Source organism: Camponotus floridanus, unplaced genomic scaffold, assembly GCF_003227725.1.
Source record: "Camponotus floridanus strain SB8 unplaced genomic scaffold, Cflo_v7.5 scaffold78, whole genome shotgun sequence".
Classification (NCBI taxonomy): domain Eukaryota; kingdom Metazoa; phylum Arthropoda; class Insecta; order Hymenoptera; family Formicidae; genus Camponotus; species Camponotus floridanus.
This window is the reverse complement of record NW_020229847.1, coordinates 812,991-836,829: the sequence shown is the minus strand read 5'-3', so window position 1 is coordinate 836,829 and position 23,839 is coordinate 812,991. Positions and strand designations below refer to the sequence as shown.

The window sequence follows — 23,839 nt, the reverse complement described above, 5'->3', positions numbered from 1 at the left end:
CAGAATGTGTTTTAAACAAAAAACACACTTGGAGGAAAATATACACTTGGAGGAAAATATAAATATTGATAATGTATCGATACTCGCTTCCTCTCTCTTTCTCGTTATATCTGTAACAGATCCACGCATTGATAAATTTAGACGAATTGTTCGTCAAATTGTTAATAACACGGGACTTTTTATCATGTAAGATTTGTTACTATAAATTTTTACAATACGTTAATTCAAAGAATGTCCATTATTTGACGTATACGTTATACGAAGCCGGAATACAATATTAATAACATTAAGATATATTCTTATTAATAGTGATTTTAAAATTAGCTTCGCGTTATCTGTTGAATAGTGTAACCGAGAATATTTATAAATTGTTGGGCGATGCACAATTAAACTGCTCTTTCATAGAAAATGTTGCAAGTGCACGCTCGCTTCTTACGTAAGCATCGACATTTCCCAATGTCAATAGGCAAAACACCGTTACATTTAGCACGCGTCGCGAAGTATTCGGCCAGAGATGTAAAAGTTGTAAGCAAAAGCAATTGGTTTCTCTCGGTGGCAATGCGCAAAATACGCGCATTATTTGTTTGGCGAGATGCCCGTTTTAATGACGCCGATACGCGACCGACAATAATGGCCCGGTAACGGCGGTCCGTGTTGTACACATCTTATAAATCGCATACGTCGACCGCGGTACGGCAGTCGCTCATTTTTCCTTTAACCGCGTGTGAATGTCACTGTAGTCTCTTTTCAAAACAATCTGATCGCTCGACCGATCGTATCATTGCCACGTATCATCTCAGTGAATTTCCCGTTGATTTTTTTTACGCATCACGTGGCAGAAATTTCCACTCAAAATGCCAAGGTAGACACCTACGTTTCTTTATTTTGTGTCCCAACTTCCTTGAGATGATCTCGAGAAAATGATATATCAATATAACATCGTTTAACAGTATCGATCATTTTTGTTATTCTTGTAGTCGTGCATTTTGATCATTAGATTGTTAATAGAAAAATCTAATATACAAAACAAAATCCCGCGCGGATTATCTAATTCTCGTAATAAGCCGATTGCATTAGCTGGAGGAGAGATAAACATCCTGAACTTACATAAGTATTCCATCAAGATTCTTGGCAGTACGTCTATGTACTGTTTATGCTTCATGTCTCATTCTCTCTTTAAAGAAAAACGCCCGTTATCCTGTCATGTTGACCGAACATTTATTTGCGGAAAAAATAAGCACATTTACCTATCAATTATTATCTTTCCTCTTTTTCCATAATCCTCAACCTATTTGCATGCATTCTTACACTTTACATCTTACATTCTTATACATATTCTGTATGTTAATTATATTATAATGATAGATTTTTGAACTTATATTAAATTTGATTACATAAATGATTACATAATGAAAAACTTTTTTAAGATTCATATTCCTAATTGCTAAAAATGTTTCAGTGAAATGTCTAGTAAATGCATGGATGAGAGCCTAGAAGAAGGTTCTAGACTGCAACAGCATTACTGTATAACGCTGGGCGTGGGGCCTCTGTGGTGGTCCTGATGTGCCCCATGCCGCATTGTCTGTATCTACAGTCAACACAGAGAGCCGCGGCGTGGGGATCAAGCAGAGTCAGCTCTCTGTGAGCTCCCACATTGTGCAAGTACGTATCTCAAGGAGGAGGGGGTAGAAATTACTTTTAAAAGCCAGAAGTAATTTTTTATACTGTGTATTCGCACATTCAAAAAAATAAAATGTATCTCCGATGAACGAACAAGATTTTAATTTCCTTTGTCATGACACAGGAGGATGAATTGTTGAAAGCTGTAAGAAGTAACGAACCATTGCGTCTAACGTTCACTCTCCACTTGACCGAGAGTACATCTGTCGAATGGGAGACCGTAGCATGGCGCCGCTGTCTATACATTCGCGTACCGAGCTGCCTTCTGCCCGAAGGATCAAAGGAGGGCTTTGTTTCGCTCCTAGAATACGCCGAAGAAACACTGCGCTGCACCAATATCATTGTCTGCCTTCGTAAAGATAGATCAGATCGAGGTACTTGTCGCTTGCCATTCTTTGGCACAAACGTCGAAGATTTTTGCGTCGACGAGAAAGATTCACCGTCTAAATCGTTCTGTTGTTATGGTCTAGCAATGCTGGTTCGTACCTTCATGTTCTTGGGTTTCACGGTCCTGCCACCAACTCATGCCTTGGTACCGCCAGGCAGTGATGCTGGCAATCTCTACATGCTCTATGCCATCGAGTAATTGGCAAAGCAGTTCGGCCTCTCTCAAATTTAACGCACAGGTATTGAATCAAGAGAAGAGATATCAAAAAGTTTCTCAGCTCTCTGCAACTTCACTTACATTCTCATTATTTAACTATTTTTCATTTATTAATTAGTTCTTTTCTACTTTTATATGCATTTATTATATGATTTCAGGTATAATTATTTGAATTTTGTTATATTTTATATTACAGGTACCGCCACATAGTTCGAGTCTGAAATCCTGAAAAGGAGACAATTGGAAAACTCTGAAAAATGTTTCAATGTTTATCTTACATATTTTTAAGTTTTGCTATTATGAACGATATAATTTGCATTTTATAGTTTTATTAGTTTCAAATTCGGAAATTTATAAGTTTCGACAAAAATCATTGTAAAAATCACAAAAGGAATTTACATTAGGTTATCACAGAGAACAAACTTGGCGTTAAATTTAGGAGGCTTGATGGAGAAACAAAAAAATATAGTCGGGAATACGTAGAACGCGTACATAAAAGGCTTTCGATGGGTATATCGATTCATTCTCTTGAACACAATGTTAATAATTATTGTAAGAGCATATAAGTTGCTGACAAAGCTTCCCACGTGACGAAATTTGACGGAATTTGGAGTCGCACATTAACAACTGAATGCGACGACAAACTGTTAAATTTTAGAGAAAATTTATTATCGATATATCTCAATGTTAATTGTGGCAGATTGGGTATCACCACAATATTTTTCGTTAATATAAGTACATTTCCTTATCTGTAAGTATTATCGATCATGTATAATCTAGATTTAATACCTGCGTTGTTTGAGTGTCGATAAAATTTATTCAATAGTTTTTTCATTTTTTTAAAAGATGCATAAATTAAATACTAATTTTTTTATAAGAAATTAATTGACATTTTTTATAACAGATATATAATTGCAAGATGTAATTATTTCCTTCTCTGTAATTTCGCAAATAATTCAGTTTTTGTTAAATAGAAAAAATATGAACTAAAAATTTTTTTTTTTTGCAAAAGTATAAAGTAAAAAAATTTTGTCCACTGAAACTTATTTTTCATAGGAATCTAAAATCTTTGAAAGATTTATGAAGTATGTTCAAATAAGTTAAGTACTCTTCAATTTAAGGCAATGCTATGATAGATAAAATAGCACGTTGCACAAATATATGTTATATTATTAAAATTTTAAATTTTGAGATTTTAAACATTACGTTATAATCCAAACGTCCATAATCCAAAAAAATACATTTTGTGTTAGTATTTCTTCAATTTATTTAAAAATATTTATATAACAAATATGGTTTTTAATAATTGTATATCTGCGAATTTTAAAAATAAAAGATGCATAAATTATATAAACATCTGTTATAAAGAATGTCAATTAATTTCTTATAAGAAATCACAATCTAATCTATGCATCTTTTATTTAAAAATGGGAAATATAAGATTATTAGAAATCATTTATCGTTATATATGTACATATTTTTAAGTAGATTGAAAAAAATATTAATGCAAAATGTATTTTTTTCGATATTATCTATATAACATATTATTAATTTAAAATTTTAATAACATAAGAGAGCCTTATTATCTTATTAATTTTTCTTTTATCTTTGGTATAGACTCTTAAGTATAAGTAATAGTGTATATCTGGTAATCCCCAATCAGTTAACATTGAAGAGATTTTGCTAATAAATGCGTTCTTTAGTGTTGACTTGATAACGGACACATGAAAAATATAAAAATACAAAAAAATTGAAAAAAAATTTAAAAAGAATAAAAAAAGTGTTAATAGCTTATTAGGAATGTAGGTAAAGATAAGTACAGAATGACGGACTATTGTATGTTAACTTCACATAAATAATTATCGAAAATTTTGCCTCAAGTTTTTAAATTAAACAATTCCGTGCGTTTTATCCTGTCAGTTAGTATTATATATTCGTATTTCTGACATAAATACACACACACAAATAAATATGTATGCGTTTCTTATTCATGAAGACGTAATTGCTAAATAAACATTTAATAAAATTATATTCTTCTTGTTTATCAAATATATTTACTTGAAATGATTTTCTGGCTTTCATGCAAGTGCTTTTGGCTTTTATTTAATGAGATAACATTTATGTGCAAAATGTGTAATTAAAATATACTATTAATTCAGTAAAATAAATATAACATACTATATAAATATAACGTAAATCATTTAATTATGTAATTAAATACATTTTACTACTATATAAAGTAAATTTTTATAATGAAAAAATATTAGTTACGTAAATTATAAAGTATACTTATCTTTGCTTTATATATGATTCTTATGTGCGTAAAAAGTATTTTTTGACATAATATACACAATTTTCTATTAATATTAATATACAAAACAACATACAATAATTATTGTATGTCTTTTCTAGTTATCAATATAAAACAACTAAATACTTAGCTTATGTATTCCAATACAAAAGCAAAAATTCAAAGTTAAACTATATTAACTATATTTATTATTATGCCTTCCGCATTTGTTTTTCATTAATCAACTTCTCAGGTTAAAAAACCATACATAAATTTAAGAGATGATACCGTATAATATTGTACAATAATGTTATGACGAAATAAGTCTCGATAACAAAATAATTTTGAATATTTCTTTTCGACTCTATAACACAATTTATAAAAATTTTCTTTCAATCTTTTGGCTATAAAATCGAAAAAGAAAATTCAAAATCGTGAAAAGATTCAATAGTAATAGTAGTCTTGATCAATAATAAAGTCTTAATATCTAGATAAATGTTTTACATATTTCTTTTTCACAGAAGAATTTCATATCTGTTTATGTACTTCATTCATTCTAATACAGCAATTACCTCATTCATATTGATAGCAATTATATTTTTGTTTTTGTCATTTAATTGCGTGAATTGGATTTTTCATAGTCAGCTTCCTATAATCAATTAAAAAAAAATGAGAATCAGATAGGTAAGAATAAAAAATTACTATAGATAAAAATGTCATACTTCAGAAGAGGTTCTCGGAACTAATCCTAAACTATCAAGCATACCAGACGGTGCTGATTCTTCAATAGGACGTGCCAATACTTTTTTACATTTTGTTAAATGTTGTGCTGCAATATAATGCCAATTTAAATTAATTCGTATATCAATAATACGTTGTTGCATTCATCTATAGCATTACTATATACCTAATTGATTGCCATCAGTCGACATATAACCGCATGGACATTGTAATTTCTTTTCTAATGGAATATTAATTAAAGGAGATGGCACGATCAAACTCGTCTTCGGCCTTTCATTATGGATTTGTTGTTGATGTTCTTGGAATGCGCGCCAACAACATGTGACATAACGGCACTGTTGACATCGTTGTTCGCCTCTGTTCATTAAATGATTTATGTATGTAATATAGTTTGCAAGATTACTGATTTTAGAATAATATGCTTACGGATAATGATCTTCTTCATCAATATCTTCTTCGCACTCCTGACATGCTAAATATCTGGTGGAAGTATTCACTGTTATTGGACCAGTGCTCCATTTTTGTATCTTTTCGTCCGGTGGTAATTCAGGCGGTGGACTATCTACAGCAAATCGTATCATTTCTGGTCGTTCTTTTGAGACCATTATTCCACTTTTAGCAGCAGAATATGGTATCGCTTCTGTAAATATTTGTTATGCTCTATTAAATGTAAGAACAATAGAAACAATAATATCCTCACATAATAAATAAGAAAAGTATATTAAAAGAAATAAAAATGATGAACCAATAAGAAATAGCTATTATAGCATTAGTTGTAAATTAACTTTACATTTCAATTTTCATTAAAATTTCAATTAGATTATTAATAGACACATTGTAAATATCCGTTTTGTTCTTATAATATCCTATAAATTTCCAATATCAAAGCATAATAATAATACATAATAATATGCATCAATGAAATATGCGCAATTTTAATTTTACATATATTCTCAAGAAATATAGTAAAATAATAAATTCAATATAGTTTATATATTCATCTATACAAATTTTTAAAATTAGTATAAATAAAAAATATAATTTATAATATATAATAATGTAATTTATAATAGATTGATCAAATTTTTTTACTAGTCCTAAGAAAAAAACCTTTTTAATATGAATTACATGTAATGGTGAAACAACAAATTATATTATAATATATTATTTTTATAATATATTATATATTATAATTATCTTATAATATAGTATACACGTACTCAAATACATACTTGGATTAGAAACACAGTCGTGTAATTCTCGCTGATGTATTGTCAACGCACTCTTTTGATTGAACCAGAGACAACATCTTGAACACTTGTTACCTTTTCCTTGATCTCTTCTTACAATGTGCCTTTGCATGTGCGACAAATAAGCGTGAACTTACCTTAAGGCAGAAAGGACATTGCAATCCTTCGCCTTTTTCATGGATTTCATAATAATGGTCTATGACATTTTTATGACTAGACGTGCGATAACCGCAACTTTCGCAACGATATGGCATTTCCGAAGGATAATGCATTGATGACAGATGCTCGATTAATGATTTGCTTTTTCCTAAACAAGAAACAAAAATGCAATTCTCTCAATTTCCCTTTCATGGTATATTTTATTTATTTTAGGCCCGGTTGCACCAATGTCATTTTAGCTTTAAGCGGAACTTAAATATATGTCTATCTTTATCTTTCTTCCTAAATAAATAAAGACCGGGTCTTAATCACTTAATTTTTTAAATTTTCTTAATTTTCTTGTGAATAACTATGAAACAAATATGCGAAATATCAGCATGTTAGCTTACCAAATTTCTCTTCACAAATGGCACAAACTACCATGAGGCCGTCAGAATGACCGAAATTGCTGTGTGTTTCTGCCACATGCGTAAGCATTTGATGCTGCGATGAAAGCGCGGTGCAACAGTAACGGCATACCGACAATTCTGATTGACCGGGCACTTGTGGAGGTACATGACTAACCATATGCTCCATTACTTCGGTATTAGATCTCATCATCGTCATGCAGAGGAAACACTAAGCCAAAAAGATATATATATATCTCAGGCGTTATACAAAATATGCCGATAAAATAAAACAGTTTCAAGCGAACCTTGAAATATAATGGAGATCTGTGTTCTTTTAAGATCAGATTCTTATCACCTTCCATTGTAGCATAATACAATTCTTGGAGCTGAATTTGTTCTCTCGATTCTCTTTCGTCTTTATCATCTTTTTCTTTTTCTTTATTATTCTTGAAATCTATTGCACTTCTTTGCGACTCGTGTTGATCCAAAGTTGTTACAGGATGCATTCGCTTTCTTCCCCGTTTTACATAAGATTTTATAGGAATAGAATCAGGGATTTTAATATTCTCAGACGATGCTACATCAGTTATTGGAGTTGAATCTTGTGTGGATATCATTGATGTATCCATTAATGATGGATTATTTGAATAAGACCAATCGTGAAATGGATTAGCAGCGATTTTTGCTAAACGATCTAACAGATTGTCACCTGAAAAGATATATAATCTTTATATTTAAAGATGTAAAGATATTGAATATGTGGATAATAAAAAATTATTACTTTGCCAAAAACGCGATTATTTTATTACTTACTAGTATCGATTTTAGTTTGTTCCGCAATATGTCGAATAATATTGTCAAATGCACGTTCCGATGTACCTCCATATATCTCTCTCCATATTAATTCATCCAAGAACTGCTGTATCATTTGTCTGCTGAGCAAGCTCAATGTATTTTGAAACATTCTCGGCACAATTTTTCTGAGATATTCCATGATATGGTAATTACTCAAGAGGTTTCTAGATGTCTGTTCTGCAAACGCAGATTGCATGACATGATTGTAGCCCATATCATGCAAGGTGCTTTTGTCAACAGTAAAGTCAGTCATTATTTTCGAGTCTGTATGAACCCATTCTTTCAATGGATGTAAAATATTATTAAACCGTCTTTTGAATGATCTATCTCCGTTTTGCATCGGCTCGCAAGCGCGCAATCTTATGTCTAATGTAGTTGGATCCAGAACACCAAGAACTTCAACTTTAACCTAAATAGGAGCCGAATTAACCAATCGATTAAACAATCTCTTTTCTATTAAGATATTAAGATATTATTAAGATAAAATTTCACCTGTCGCAAATGTCCATCTTGCGATGTAGTACCGAGACTAATTACACCAATCTGTATCACCGAATTTTTACCGCCCATTTTGCGACTCTTGTCCCATACCGCTGCTGTACAAATGCTACGTAGATTTGTATAAAAGTTTTTCAAATATATATTAGATACTTTTACCCAGGAGATTACATTTTGCACATTAGTCTGACATGCCCAATGATAAATCAACTTTAACAGGACTGTAGGTGTGTAAGGAGCTCCTTGAAAGAGAGAACCAGAAAAGACAGAAACAAATTTGTCAGGACAACAATTGGATATCCAAACATAACCACCAGAATAAGGGAAGGTGCCTTGATCACTATACATTCCTAATTTGAGTTTAGCCTTTTGATAACTTGAGCTATGTTGCAAACAGTATTGTTCTGATCTTACTAGACCTTGCTGTATTAACCATTCGGCGAACTTTGTAGCAGAAAACATGAGCACACTTTTAACTTTAGCATCTGAAAAATTTGGTTAATTACCACAAATATGTTTAATATTATATCATTATATAAATATATTAAGTAAAGATAAAGATAAAAAAATTGTATACCTAATGCTTGTCTTTCTTTTTGTGCAATTTGTGATCCGATATCTTTGCTATGTAAATTTGGTCTTGCTACTACTACTAGAGATGGAAAAGTTCGACCGCCGGTTGTTTTGTTAAATGTAAATTCTCTGCCATCAGGTTGGTTCTTCTTGGCTTCATCAATATGTTCATTGACTACAATATATTTAATAATAAGTAAAATTAATTAGCTAATGTATTAACATTGTAAAATGTTTGGTTTTAACCTGTATTATAACCAACAGATATTCCTCCTATACTAGTGTGTTCAGTTGGTTTGACAGTTGGTTGATTTACTGCCTGTTGCTTATTGACAGTTTTTATTCTGAGATTTGTCACATTTTGTGGAATAGTAGCAGCTGAGGAATCAATATTAGTATTTTGTTAATTATTATAATCCTTTGTCTTAATTATCTTCATGCAATACATTAATTTAAAAAATATCTTTATATTCTTACTTGTTGTAACAACATGTGTTGCTGATCCAGTCTTTGGTCTCGAACGAGTAACTGTGGATGCAGGCTAATAGAAAATATAATACTCATATACTCATTGATTACAGAATAAAAAGTGTAAAGGACTCTTTCTTCTATAAATACCTCTTCAATAATATCAGGTGGTTGTACTTGAACTTTAGTCCTTCGTCCAGATCTAGTATACTTGTACTAAAGAAAATTAATATGTAATTAGTACTTTAAGGAAAGTTGATAAAAAAAATATATACAAATTGAATTGATAATACATTTTCTTGTTGAGGCTGTGTAGCAGTTGAAACCACAGATGTAGTTGTACTAGTTGTTCCTGAAAAAAATCTTTTTTATTTTATATAATTTTCACCAATCTTAATCTTAATTATGTAAGCATTTGCTACCTTGAGTTTGTGTAACAGGTCCTACAATAACCCCCATGCGTGGGTCAACTACTAACTGAATGTTCCCTTGAGGTCCAGTTGGATTATTAATATTTAGTTTAATTGGTGTTGAATTTTTGTTTTGCTGAGTCTAAAAATAAAAATAAAATATTTCTGTATATGTATGTAATGTTATGATTTGTAGGTTATATTTCATAATATAAATAAATACTTACAACATTTAAAATCTGAGGATTATTCTGAATTACTGCTGATGTTGCTGTTGGATTTGTAGGTCTACAATTAATATAAAATATTATTACATGTTTCATACTGAATTTTCATTTGTCTATGATTATATATACTTACAATGTATACTGATAACCACTGACAACGCCTGCTTGACATACCAATTTACCGCCATGATCTTTGACTAGTTCTTCTAAAATAGCTGTAACCTGATATAAAAAAAACAGCACATATATATTTCTAAATAATATATATATTTTTAAAGAAAGATATTTTTTTGTAGATGTATTTACCCTATCACAATCCTCTTTGAGTTTTGTCCTTGATATCAACTGTGCTTCACTCAGAGGTTCCTCCGTACACTCTAAGTTTAATGTCATGTTAATTGGACGTTTGGTTAAAACAGAACGTGTAAAGAGCCTTTGTCTTGGCATTTTGCCTGTAACTATTGATATAAAAAAATCAAATGCAAAAATATAATTAAAATTAGCTTAACAGATTTGTTCCAAATATAACGCATATGCAATGTGTATATATAAACAGTGTTAAAAGACACATTTATATAGAAATTTCCTTTTCCATATTTTCTACATAATAAATTTATAATTATAAAAATATATATATATATATATATATATACATATATATAAATCAGAAAAATCAAGAATAATAAAGGTTCTCTAAACAGAGACAGGTTCTCTAATGCATTTATTATAATTTTAATTATTATTCTAAATTTTGCAGAGCAGTTTGCTTAGTATATGGTTAAGTATGGGTTAAATTAGTACATTGGTCTACATTACTACTGTCTGTTCCAAAAAGAACCGTTCGGCGTCGATTGAAGAGCAAAGATTCGAGCCGATTCCCGATTGTCGTATATCCCCAACAGGGCTAATCTTACCTGATTGCAAATAAGAGCAATATGATCTTGAAGCATCGACAGACAGGTTCACCGAAAATTAATTAAATAACACGATACACGATAATAACAGATGATAACCTAATCGGAAAACCAGGCGGCAAATCTCACATCTCACCGCGCACGATTTTTAGCAACGCAAACTCTCGCACGGTGATCAGACTAGATGGCAGCATTGATCAGTTACTTTTTGACCGACTCAGGCACACAATATCGTCGATCGGTCACAAAAAATAATATAAATATCATGTATTAATCTTAACAGTAGGATACATATGTTTTTTATCGGAAAAAAGTTTCTATAATCCAAAAATTATTTATAAACGAATAATTTATATTTAAAAAAATTTGGTGTACATTATTATTATGCAATCTTATGTAACCAATTATTAAGTTCCTCGATATTGGCCGATGTTTGAGCATCTTTATTAAATGCAGATGACTCCGCGAAATCAATGTGCGAGTCCAAATGAGAAAATTCGAAATCTTTTCCCTGCTTTCCAAGGAAGACATTGGTTGAAGATGCGTCAGTGGCTTCTAACTGGCTAGTCTTTGTCATTCGCAGCAAATTCATCTCCTTTTCTAACAATGTTCTTATCACCATACATCCCTTGGCCATAGTTTGATCCTGCTTATTACATAATATAAGGATGGGAACTTTTTGTACATTAGAATCTGATAATACATTATATAAATACCTGGAAAGAAGAAAAATATAAATTATTAGACATTAAGATTTATTATTTCAAGTTGATACTAAATATCAAATTAATCACTTAATCAAATATTTAGTCATTTTTGTCAAATTTATACTTACTCAGCCACATCTCTGATCTCCTTCTGAATAGTCACTGAATCAATCACATAAACCAAACCTCTGGCAGATGATTTATACTTATCAAAATACTTATTGCGCAGTCGTTCGTCTCCAGGAATATCTACTATTCTCAAGGAAGTCTAAAACAAATATTTTTATAAGAATAATTATAATAAATATATAATCAGACTTATAGAATATCTTATAAAATATCACTTAAAATTTACATTATTGATTGCAATGTCGCCTATATTTTCCTTAACAGATGTATATGTCTTGACAAATTTAGAACATAATAATCTTGCATAGATTAATGTTTTTCCACTGTCACTAAGACCTGTTAAAAGGATATTATGGCCTATACTCCTTCTTTTGCGCCAAAGTGCAAACAAAACTGTAAAAATTATGTGTTAATTGACATATAATATTTTAATCAATATATATTAAATGCAAGAAAATAGTTTAGATAGAAATACAAAATTGTTTTTTCTGTATTAATTCAATACTTTTCTTAAAATAAAGTGTACATAATTTGAATATAAAGAAGAAAAAAAATGAAATAAAATTTTAAAAAAAGAAATAAAAAATTAAATAAAAAGAAAAGTAATATATTTTTCATAAATTAGAAAAATTCGTAGTAATTCTAAAGATACTTTGTAAATATATCAGAAATATATAAAACAATCATATATATTTAAATCTTTAATAATAAATATTATGAAAAATATATTGAATATAAGTCTTATGACAACCTAATTAATATGTATTACCTAATGTTATAATAATAGCAAACACAGCGACCAATACACCCAGCAACTGTGAATTGCCATTTTCTTCCAACAATGGCTTTATATGTTTCTCCATAATCTCGTAATTTGCAATTTTCTCCAGTTTCAAACTCTTTCACCATATGCCAAATACAAATAATTATTAAAGGTTATACACAATGGTCTATTCTTTTCAGCTGTACTGCTGCACTAGTGCAATAAGTGAGAAAGAGACAAACATACTTTCTTTCACTCTAACTAATTGCACTAGTACAGTAGTGCAGTTGAAAAGAACAGACCCAACAATATGTACGCTTTCAACGATTGCGACATCTATTCACACTTACCCAGCTGTGAAACTTATCTTTGCAGACTGAGTATGATTGATGATAACAAAGATCCCAAATTATTTACCCTCTGAGCTTGCAGATGTAATTACCACACTGTTTTATCGATTTTTCGGCACAAAGCAGCTGCGTGAGTTTCATAAATATGTCGTTGCATGCACACAAGTGTTATTAGACAGTATATAAATAAAATCTAGACAAAAAAAATAAACGTACGTAGATGAAATAAAGAGTGAAATATTAAGTCGTAAAAAAAGGTAAAATCATCTGAACGGTCATACATTTTTGAGAGACTTCCTCTAAAGCTCTTTTTCTCTGTCTAAGTTTGATGCAATGCTACACTGATACGTGCAATCTTTACTTATATACTGTTTACGCGTCGCGCTTAGTAAAGTGTCAGAAATGTCATAAAATGACGGACAATTATCGCATTACGTGAATTAATCATAACTTTCCGCTCGGCTCGTTTTCACGTGAAAAAAGGTAATTGATGTAATATTTTCAATGTGCGATCTAATTCGGACATTAACCGCCAAGAGCGCTCCATTTTGCGTGTGAAGTTGACGCCGCATTTTTTTCAAACAAATAGGTCGTTAATATGTCGATAAGTTGTGACGAGTGTCCTTTGGCGTCTCGCGTTTTTACCCAATTTTTACCCGTTTTATGTGTCGCGTTTATGCTAAAGTATCAAGAATATCATAAAGTAACAGACAATTATCGCATTGCGTGAATCGATCACGATTATTAACTTTTCGATCGGCACGTTTCTGCACGAGAAAATATTGGAATGCAATTGAGGTAACCCTTTCAATGTGTGATCTAATTCGGACATTATCCGCCAAGAGCGCTCCATTTTGCGCGTGAAATTGACGCCGCATTTTTTCAAACAAATAGTTCGTTAATATGTCGATAAGTTGTGACGAGTGTCCTTTGGCGTCTCGCGTTTTTACCCAATTTTTACCCGTTTTATGTGTCGCGTTTATGCTAAAGTATCAAGAATATCATAAAGTAACAGACAATTATCGCATTTCGTGAATCGATCACGATTATTAACTTTTCGATCGGCACGTTTCTGCACGAGAAAATATTGGAATGCAATTGAGGTAACCCTTTCAATGTGTGATCTAATTCGGACATTATCCGCCAAGAGCGCTCCATTTTGCGTGTGAAGTTGACGCCGCATTTTTTCAAACAAATAGGTCGTTAATATGTCGATAAGTTGTGACGAGTGTCCTTTGGCGTCTCGCGTTTTTACCCAATTTTTACCCGTTTTATGTGTCGCGTTTATGCTAAAGTATCGGGAATATCATAAAGTGACAGACAATTATCGCATTGCGTGAATCGATCACGATTATTAACTTTTCGATCGGCACGTTTCTGCACGAGAAAATATTGGAATGCAATTGGGGTAACCCTTTCAATGTGTGATCTAATTCGGACATTATCCGCCAAGAGCGCTCCATTTTGCGCGTGAAATTGTCGCCGCATTTTTTCAAACAAATAATTCGTTAATATGTCGACAGATTGTGCTTTGCTTTCTCGCGTTTATAGTAAAGTGTCGGGAGTGTCGTGTAAAGTGACGGGCGATCGCTGTATTGTGTTAATTAATCACGATTATCGCGCATAGTGTCGGGAGTGTGTCGGGAGTGCCGTATAAAGTGTCGGGCGATTATTGCATTGCGTTAATTAAACGCGATTAACTGCAATTTGCTGATCGACTTTCGTGTCTACAAGGAACGGCCGAAACAATGAAACGACCAGTGAAAAATAATTACGCATCGATTGGTAAATAACTTTGTATTCAACCTTTTCATGATTTCATGTTGTTTTTTTACAGCTTTAATTTTTATCCTACACTGAGAAAAAAATCTGGTTATATTAATTAGAAATCTGGTAGATTCAATCAGTATGTCTGTTGCAAAAATGAACGAATCAGGATTCCTTAAGGAATTAGCAGAGTATGATTAATTTCTTCCTTAAATTTATCAAATTTTCTTTGGTAATAATATTAAATTTGTAACAAAAAATGGCATCACGTTGTCCATGTTTAGTTAATATAACAAGAAGTTTTATAGATCCAACTGGAAAATACTAACAAAATCCTTATAATAAAATCTATTAAACGTTCTAGTTATAAAAATCGAGTTTTATTATAATAACTAAAATTCTGCTTGGCCAAAATGTCTTGTATCAGATACGTCTTGTTGATACAATCAATCGATTTTTCTCAGTGTAGAGAATAGATCTGCAATGTTAAAAATCAATACAACACAAAGAACTACATTCACAGAAATTCGTGTCTAATTTTTCTCTTTCTCTTCGCAGGTCGATTCTTAAATGAGTGTCACTTGTCACGCGAAGCGGATCCTCGTAAAAGTGATACGCGAGTGCATCAGTGGGATCTATTCCACGGTAATAAGAAGGAATATGGAAACAACCTCGCGTGCTTGTATCTCCATACATGGCGAATGGAGGAAAGGGCGTTGCACAGACGTCTTTCGCAGCCATTTTTCTCGTCGGCTCATCGATCTGTATCCGTGAATTTATTGCTGTGGCCATGAGATGCGCTTGATCCGCGGAGCGATTCGCTACGCTTCGAAGAAGCCTCTTCGGGATAGCGCCTTGTCTGTCAATTTCTTTTTTCACGGTGAAGACACTCAGCGATACACATCGATTATACTTGCCGTTCCCGCAAATTCCAGCGCTCGTGATTCCGCCCTTCTATTTGATGGCAAGTCAAATCTTTAATTTATTTCTCAATCTCTCTTTTATACAATGCTTTTGGAGAAGAAAATTGTTGAATCTTATTTCTTACACTGTAAAAAAATATGTATTACTGTCTTAAATGAAATCAATTTATTATCAAAAGCAATGATTATTATGAAAAACAATGAGTAGTCTAATAATTGATGGTTATAACATTGCAAATCAAAAATCTCATCGAAAGAGTCAATTAGTGTCAATTGTTGTTCAGTAATATTTTAAAATGCAATATCTTATAATATTATATTTTGTTATAAATTTATACATATTTTGTCAAAGAAATATTTAAGCTAAATTAAAAGTTCAATTTATTTTTTTATAAATTTATCACATCTTAAAAATAATATTAAAAGAGTACACATGAAATATAAATGTAAAATAAGAAGCAAAAGAAGGCTAGGAATCAAAAATGCAATTTTTTTACAGTGTATATCAAGTAGCATGGATTCTTAGTAGCTGCTTTTCTCACGCAATATAATTGTTTTCCTTTTTCTTTCTAATATTTGAAATATATGTATATTGCTCTTTTATTTTATGAATATGTTTTAAAATGTGTGATTTAAGTCATTTAATATTACATGCGATTTCTTTCTTAACATGAATTTTCTGCAATTTTGTAAAAACGACTTATGAAAAATTCTGATCGTCATATCGGCAAGTACGCGGCAAAGGTCGTTTGTATTTAATAACACGTCCCAGAGAGCCGCTATAAATTCGCCAGCACGTTCTTAATTACACTTTCGCGCCGACCCTTGTTAAGTATGTATCAATTATCGGGTGGCACGATCGAGTCTCTCTCGACCGCGGCGCGAGAAGATGATAGGTTCCGGAGATCCTTAAGAGAAGCGTGTTGCTCTCGTTACCGACTCTCGTTTATATCGCAAACGAAGCGATATCCGGGGCGCGTCATTTAGGTCCAATTCCGACGGTATAATCGACGGTACAGCGCGCACGTTCCTAAAAATAATCGTATTGGTGCGTTGCAGCGATTGGTCGAACATTATTTATGAACATTCGAATCGCGATGCTTGGCCCTTTCGCTACACGAGCGAAAGGGGGATGAGACGATCAGGGATCGAGAAGCGTAATACTTTCTTCGATCGAAATTCGGGCGAGGAGAATGTAAAAATGGAGACATGGCCGAGTCGGATTGCGCAAAAACGGGAACTCGATCTCGTGCAAAAAGGGATAACGATGTGATAAAGTGCCGGCAGAAAAAAGACGCCGGTGGCGATGGTCCAGATTGTAGTCCATGAAATGGAATATGGTTGCGTGAACATTCGGTGGAACAGAAACTGCTGCAAAGAAAATCGCGAAATTCTGGCTGTACATTTGCGCGGACGCATAGAATCTACAATTATGTATGGGACAAAAAGAAATGTACACTTAACGGAACAAACTGTTTTCTGGCTCTTAAATAAGTCGCCAGGTATAAATTTCTTCCGCTCTCGAGAGAGAGCTCGATTTTATTCTCGCGGGATCCAATTGCATGATAAAAACCCAATCGATCGCCGAAGTCTCTATTCGCGATTTACGAGTTCGATATAAAATTTACTAAGGTCGATGCTGCGGTCAGCTGCATCATTTCTGCTTGCAAAAAATTTGCTTTAAGATTGAAAAGACTTAGATCGTATATAGATAGCGAGAGAACTTTGTACCGTTTAAGAGTTAAGATGGCGTCGTTTTGGCGCTGGTAATTTCTTGCGCTCAGGCTCTCGATTTAATTCGGCAATTTAACGGATTCGCGAGAGAGAAAGCGAACCGCTCATTCATGGGAGCACTTGCCGCGTTAACGCTTCGCACGTAATTACAATGGTCCGGCTAATCTGATCGGATTAATTTTTTCTGGATTCGGCCACGTTCCGTGCGCGGCGGCGATTACATCGGCGACCGTTTGCGCTCTCACACCTGTAAGATTAACGCCGCTAATGGATTCCCCGGATCCGCGTAATTATGGAGTATACGAGGCGCGAGATCTCGCACGCGGCCGTACTCGATCTCACGCGTCTCCATTTTCAACGGGAAATAACGTCTGCTATTTATTTCACAACAATTTCCAAATGTTGCGTAATAATACCTCATGTTTCCTAAAAAATAATGTGTTAATAAATAACAAAAATTATTTATGAATTTTCGCTGTATTTCGACTATACTAGAATCGAAATAATAACAGATTGCCTTCATTAGAAAATTAGGCATAGGAAATTTGATATAATTTTATAATTATGAATTTTTTATTGTCGCCCGATATTTCAAGCTTTAATATATATTTATATTTTTTCAAATTTGCAGAAAATAATTATCCATTCTAGAGATATCAAACAACTAAATCTGTATTATTTTTTTTACATAGAATTATATTTATGTATTTTTTATTTGATTAACGCATTACATGTTTTAGATGTTTAAGATGACTCTTTAATCCTATGTATACAATTGTTGTATCCTAATTGTTTTTTATCACAAGAAGCAAAACTCTCCAACCATGTTCATATTACCTGATATATCGATCGTTCGTCATTCATCGAGAGACTCGTCGCGTGAGATATCTACGATACGCACTCGAGGAGCATCAAACCGGTGGTCGGAGAGGCGATCCTTTAAAAGCGCGTCCCTCTTCTCTACTTCGTCTTTGTGAGCCGCGGCTAGAGACACGGCATAAAGAGTCAACTTTGTAACAGAACCGATCATAAAGATGGCCCTATATGTATCTTTCCTCCTGTATATGAGCATTGAACATAAATCTCTGTCGGATGAATAACCGTCTCTAACGGGGAAGAGGGAAGGGAAGGGGGTCTTGCGAGAACAAAGTCAAACCTATTAAAAGTAGCACACAAAGTAGCTCCTCAATCGCGGACCCACTCGCTGCTGCCCGTCTCGCTAATAAAATGTTACAAATTCGTCGCACAGGGGACAGTTTATAACGCATGTGAAGCTTTCGTCGCGAGAAATCGTCCGGCTTGCCATTTATGTCCTACGAACACAAAGACGGATTAAGGCAGTTAGAGGCTATAAGTGCGAACTGGTTTCAAAGAGAAGATCCCTATTTTTAGCAAATATTTAAGATTTAAAATAAAAAAATTCAAGATGTTTCTTGATTAGCGTTAAATATAGATATTTTGAATTAATAACGTGAATTCGATAAATCGAATTTAAAACTAGAGACATATATAAAATACTATTACGTGGATTTTTATTCCTGTGTCCGGCTTTTGATACGTTTCATGTGTTCTTGTGTTTTCTATGTTTTCTGCCGCGTTAACCAGCCACTGAATCAATTTAAATCTGTGGAAAAAAGAATCGCATCGCGTTTTGAGCAGTCGTGCAGAATTTTATTCACGATATTTTATTGCCCTTGACCTCAGAATTATTTACAGATGACAACACGTTACATCATAAAAATGCCTTTTATACGATTTCAATGATATATCCGACGTACGATCATACATCTGCGCATCTTTTCTCTCTTCCGTTTAATGCGAATGTACAATCATTGTCGTTTTCTCGTCTCGACACTAACACGCGGAATAATAAAACGAAGAGAAAAGTTGCAAATTGTGCTTTACAGTCTCCTTGGACATTACAGTTACGAGATGCTTTATTCGGTTATAAATTCTATTAGCCATCCTTTGAAACGACACTTTGATTCGTTGCGTCTATATTATTGGCACTTGAATATGTTGCAGCATCCATTGCCACATTGTATGTTTTATTTTTCTATCATGATTTTTGCACATTTTCTTCATCACGTGATTCTATCTGACCATGTGATGTATCAAAAATTAGGAATTTCTAATTACAGCTGTTATTTATTAATTAAATTAACGGTTCACATATATAGTTATAATATAATGTTTAATTCATATATGAATCACTCTAATTTCTTTATCTTTACTGTAACATACGTCGAAAACTACGCGACTATGTTCGCATAAAAAAAAAACCTTGAATGGTTGCGTCACGATTTCGAAGAATAGGTCTTAACCTTTTCACGAGCATTGCCCGATTTTTGGACGTTTCACGAGGAATCGGTGCATCGTGGAAGGAAAAAAAAATCGTCCGTTTTCAATCGAACGGATGGGGTAAGAGCGCGGACAAAGGCGCCATTGTACGTCAAATTTTTATAAGGATTCTCAAGATTCTCTATTGTGCGAAAATTGGGGGCTTACGCGTCGCGGGAATTGCGGAGGTGGAGAAAGATGGCGAAACGGGTTTCTGGATCCTAGACTGTAAAAGAATTGATCTCTTTACGGTTTGGTGCTTTCGGTAGAAAAACGCTTTTTGCGCCACATCTGTCCATCTGTAAATTCAACGATGTCAGAAATGAATCAAACGGATATTTTACGAGCACGTATATAGGAACTGTTGGAGCAACTGCATTCAGTCTTTAGTTATATTTAAAGTTGAAACATGTACATATATTAAAAAGTAGTTTCTCTTTTACAAAAGATAAAAATTAATTAAATTATTTTTCCATAAATCTAAATAAAGATTTTCTATTTCAACAAATCTTAAATAACTTTACCTTATACTCTTGAACAGAATTCAAATAGTCAAATATTCAAACAGATTTTGTTTTGACATTGACGAAATCTTTTCAGAGGATCATTGTTTCTTCGAGAACACTCGCAGCCGATCAATATTTGGATCGATTGAGATCCGATCGCGCATCAATATTTTCAAATAACCGGTTAACCAGAAGATGGATCTCGACTTTCCCCTTCTGCTCCAAAGTTCGACGAAGAAAAGAAAATCCTTTCGGGACACAACAAAGCTGTTCGGGTTGCCGCGTGTCACTCTGCCTGACAAAGCTCCATTGACGAACCGCCGTATATAATATAGAATTTCCCGAAATCTGGATTTTCTAAAGAGAATAGAGGCTCGAGAATCGCGGTTCCTTAAGGGTTCGCTGCGTTCGAAGGTTTAACGGGGGAGTCGATTCGCTGGACCTTTCCTCTAAGATAGCACCTGTTGGGAAGATTTTTTTGGTCAACTCTCCCACAGACGATCTTACGTGAACTTTCTCACGGCTGGTAATTTTGTCTGTTACACAAAGATTGTGTTGCGCATCATTATAGCTAAAAATATAGAGATAAAATAAAAAATACGGGATAAGAAATGAATTATTTTTTATTGCTAGTAATACGATAAAAAATATACTTTGCTATAAATAATTAAAGAGATCTGATTTAATTTATAATATTTAAATACTGTCAATTATTGGAATTTTTCAAGCTTAGCTAAAACGAAAATTTACTCAAATAATAATTAATAAATAAAATAGTTGCGGGATAATATTCGCACATTAGATGATATTTAACAATATAAACCAAGTAGCGATGGCCAGTAAAACCCATAATACACAAAATATAAGGAAATGTCTGCAGTCAATAGGACTACATGCGATTTAAGCGTAATTTCTCTCGCAGGCTAACGAATTTATGATAACTGAATTATATCTTGCAATAAAACCGCGTATTTTTTGATTCAACGTAATTTAGCACGAGTCGAAGGTAGGCTACTTTCTTACGGAATAACTGAATAATAAAAACGAAACGAAAGCCAGGTGGCTGCATGATATTTTAAGGCGTCTCAAAGTTTCACGACTCTAAGGGGTTCGATGGCGCGCATGTGCGCACTTCCATTTCACTACGGTGCCGTAAAAATTAATCCGATCGTTAAGGATCGTCGTAACTGTCAAAATATACGGCCTCATATACCAGTCGAGCGAAAACCTTCCGCAGAAGTGCGTGAAATAATTATCGTCGTGAAATCCATTCCAAGCATTAGGGATGCAACGCATCACAGGCGGTCGTTTCTTCGTCGTCGGTTAACGAATAGCGATTATATAAATGTCTCTGAAACAGTAACGCAGATGCTGCGGAATACTCTTACAAATAATAAATTAATTCTAAAATATTAAATTAATTACGGCTTTATAATCAGTAAAGAAAATATATTTATATACGCTTATATGTGTTGTTCTTCAAAAAATCATATTGTAGTATTTTACTTTAGTATAATAATATTATAAAATTATATATATTTAATTGCATGTTATATATTTTTTTTAAATACTGAATGTGGCATCAGACGTAAATTATACAGATGTGTTTTAGATATACTTAACTATGTATTTAACATATTAATGCACACTATCATTATTTATCTAGGAAGAAATAAAATATTTATAATGAGCTTATATCTAAATTTCAGACAAGTGACAAATATTGTGTCGATAATCACAAGAATTAATTTAAGATTATTATGGCACATCTATTTCTTTTTTTATCTTTTCAAATGAATTACATACAATACTTTATCTCTCTGAGAAATCGTAACAGCTCCATTTTCTTTTTGCCTTGATCGAAATTGCATAATTAAATTATTGAAATGCATCTAGTCTTATTATTTCTAACGATTTCCTATGTTTACCTCATTAACGTCTATTTTGGTATAGTGAAGATGATGCTGCGACATAATCATATTTTTGCTTAACTGTGCGTTTCGGTGGGTGGAGAAACCGGTGATTCAGATCGAGATTACTAATGGATCCGGGTCGTGGCTCGCTCGATCAAAATATCCGTGCATAATTGGAGTAATCGAATCTACCAGGGCAGTTAAAATAAATTAGGTCAGAGAAAGAGAAAAGAAAAGAGAGAGAGAGAGAAAGAGAGAGGTTTGAATAAAAACGTAATGAGCCAATTCATGACTAGTCATTGCAGTTTTTTGTCGCGGCGCGCTTTTTAAAGTTAAGTAATTAAATGCATCTGTAATTAAAAAAAATTCAAGGTGCATTCTGCATTTCAACAAATCTCGCTCAATCGCATATTGTATGTCAGTGTATCGCGTCCTAGTTTATTTGCAAAAATGCTGAAATTTCTCAAATTTATATCTCGTGGTGACGATTCGTTCCATATCGGGAAAATTACGAGGGGAATCTCGAATCGTTATCGAGAAGGTGGAGAGGCCGATAAATCGCGGGTATGATACAAGAGAAACAGACGCGGCGTGATTTCGCGCGAGGGAGAAGAAGCAGTAGATCACAGACAGGAAATCGCGATAGCAGGCGCGGGAATTCCAGCCGCGGCGTTATAACATTTCTCGAACCGGAAATGCAATATGTGGCGAGACGCACGTGGGCAGCCACGTATGTTCCGACGAGCGCGCTGGCAGCCGATGTTCGCTCCTTGTCGTGAAATGAATAAAAGATGCTGTGCCGTTGTATTTCTCGCTCTCCCTCTTTCTCTTTCAGCAGTGCGTTGTTTGTTCATTAACGTTGACGTTGCGCTGCGTTTTTCAGTGCCAGGATTATGCATCGCGACGAGAAAACTTTAGGCAGGCTCTGAATATTCGATCGATATATATAACGATTGGAGCTTTAGCTTAACACGCGATATATCTTGGTTTCTTCAAAGTGATGTATAAAATCTTGCGATATCATTCAGTGACTGAAGAAACGGATTAAATAATACCTCGCAACAATATAATGTGCATCTTCTTGTCTTCTCGACTTGCGAGTTAACGATATTTCCTGTTTTCTTCGAGTGCATCATACGCGAATACTTAATCAACGCCGGAAACGATGGCGTAGGATCTGTGCGAGGCGCGTTGATAATCGGATCTACTGTTTATGGCGGTATCGTTGCTTTGTGAGAAGTCGGGAACACCAACGACGACAACCGGCACCGTGACGACGATAACCCAGAACGGGAGGCCAGACAAGCGTCCGCTTGCCTTCCTCCAACCGGGCAGAACGCGTTCGTCAAAGAGTTTCATTCATCCGCGCGGCAAAGTTCACTCGCGTGGACACGTGTGCCGAGCAGACCGGCATTGTAAACGAGGGATTTATGCTCTTTCGGCGACACACACATACGCACCCTCTTTCTCCTTCTCAAGGCTCTCCTTTTTATGCATTTCCTCCTACATAAACTCGATTCGAGAGGGTAAAAACAGAAAGAAATCGTGTTTCAATCAATAACAGAGGATCGGACGTGATGATTAGAGCTTACGAGCAAGGACAAAAAGCGAGCTACCCTAGTTTTATAAAAGTAACATGTACGATTTTA

General features: G+C 33.6%; 3 protein-coding genes across 3 annotated transcripts; 1 reads left to right on the top strand and 2 right to left on the bottom strand.

Annotated features, from left to right (window-relative positions):
* Nucleotides 1-1,530: 1,530 nt before the first annotated feature.
* On the top strand, nt 1,531-2,817 carry LOC105256279 (ornithine decarboxylase antizyme 1; the record flags this gene model as incomplete). The annotated part of the gene is made up of 4 exons (XM_025414143.1): nt 1,531-1,662; nt 1,805-2,054; nt 2,151-2,306; nt 2,481-2,817. Coding segments are annotated over 3 exons (498 nt in total), but the record flags the coding sequence as incomplete, so codon positions are not given.
* Nucleotides 2,818-4,967: 2,150 nt separating this feature from the next.
* LOC105256278 lies at nt 4,968-11,214 on the bottom strand. Its single transcript, XM_025414141.1, is given in 20 exon segments — nt 4,968-5,223; nt 5,297-5,403; nt 5,482-5,672; nt 5,742-5,955; nt 6,548-6,699; nt 6,701-6,872; nt 7,114-7,342; nt 7,419-7,822; nt 7,927-8,377; nt 8,461-8,951; nt 9,044-9,214; nt 9,286-9,417; nt 9,517-9,580; nt 9,658-9,723; nt 9,801-9,859; nt 9,930-10,059; nt 10,145-10,205; nt 10,278-10,366; nt 10,451-10,602; nt 11,059-11,214. Coding segments are annotated over 19 exon segments (3,360 nt in total). The 5' UTR covers nt 10,592-10,602; nt 11,059-11,214; the 3' UTR covers nt 4,968-5,187.
* A 216-nt stretch (nt 11,215-11,430) lies between these two features.
* Nucleotides 11,431-12,851, bottom strand: LOC105256259 (signal recognition particle receptor subunit beta). The gene is made up of 4 exons (XM_020029069.2): nt 12,664-12,851; nt 12,121-12,287; nt 11,894-12,033; nt 11,431-11,774 (listed from the first exon to the last, which is right to left on the bottom strand). The coding sequence occupies exons 1-4, from the start codon at nt 12,755-12,757 to the stop codon at nt 11,441-11,443; spliced, it is 735 nt and encodes a 244-aa protein (XP_019884628.1). The 5' UTR covers nt 12,758-12,851; the 3' UTR covers nt 11,431-11,440.
* Nucleotides 12,852-23,839: the final 10,988 nt, after the last annotated feature.

Excerpts from the sequence above, each read along its gene's own strand:
- LOC105256259 (XM_020029069.2), bottom strand. The coding sequence starts at position 12,757 with ATGGAGAAACATATAAAGCCATTGTTGGAAGAAAATGGCAATTCACAG. Across the intron at positions 12,034-12,120 it reads GCGACATTGCAATCAATAAT|ACTTCCTTGAGAATAGTAGA; the intron begins GTAAATTTTAAG and ends TATTTGTTTTAG. Across the intron at positions 11,775-11,893 it reads GAGATCAGAGATGTGGCTGA|GTATTTATATAATGTATTAT; the intron begins GTAAGTATAAAT and ends TCTTCTTTCCAG.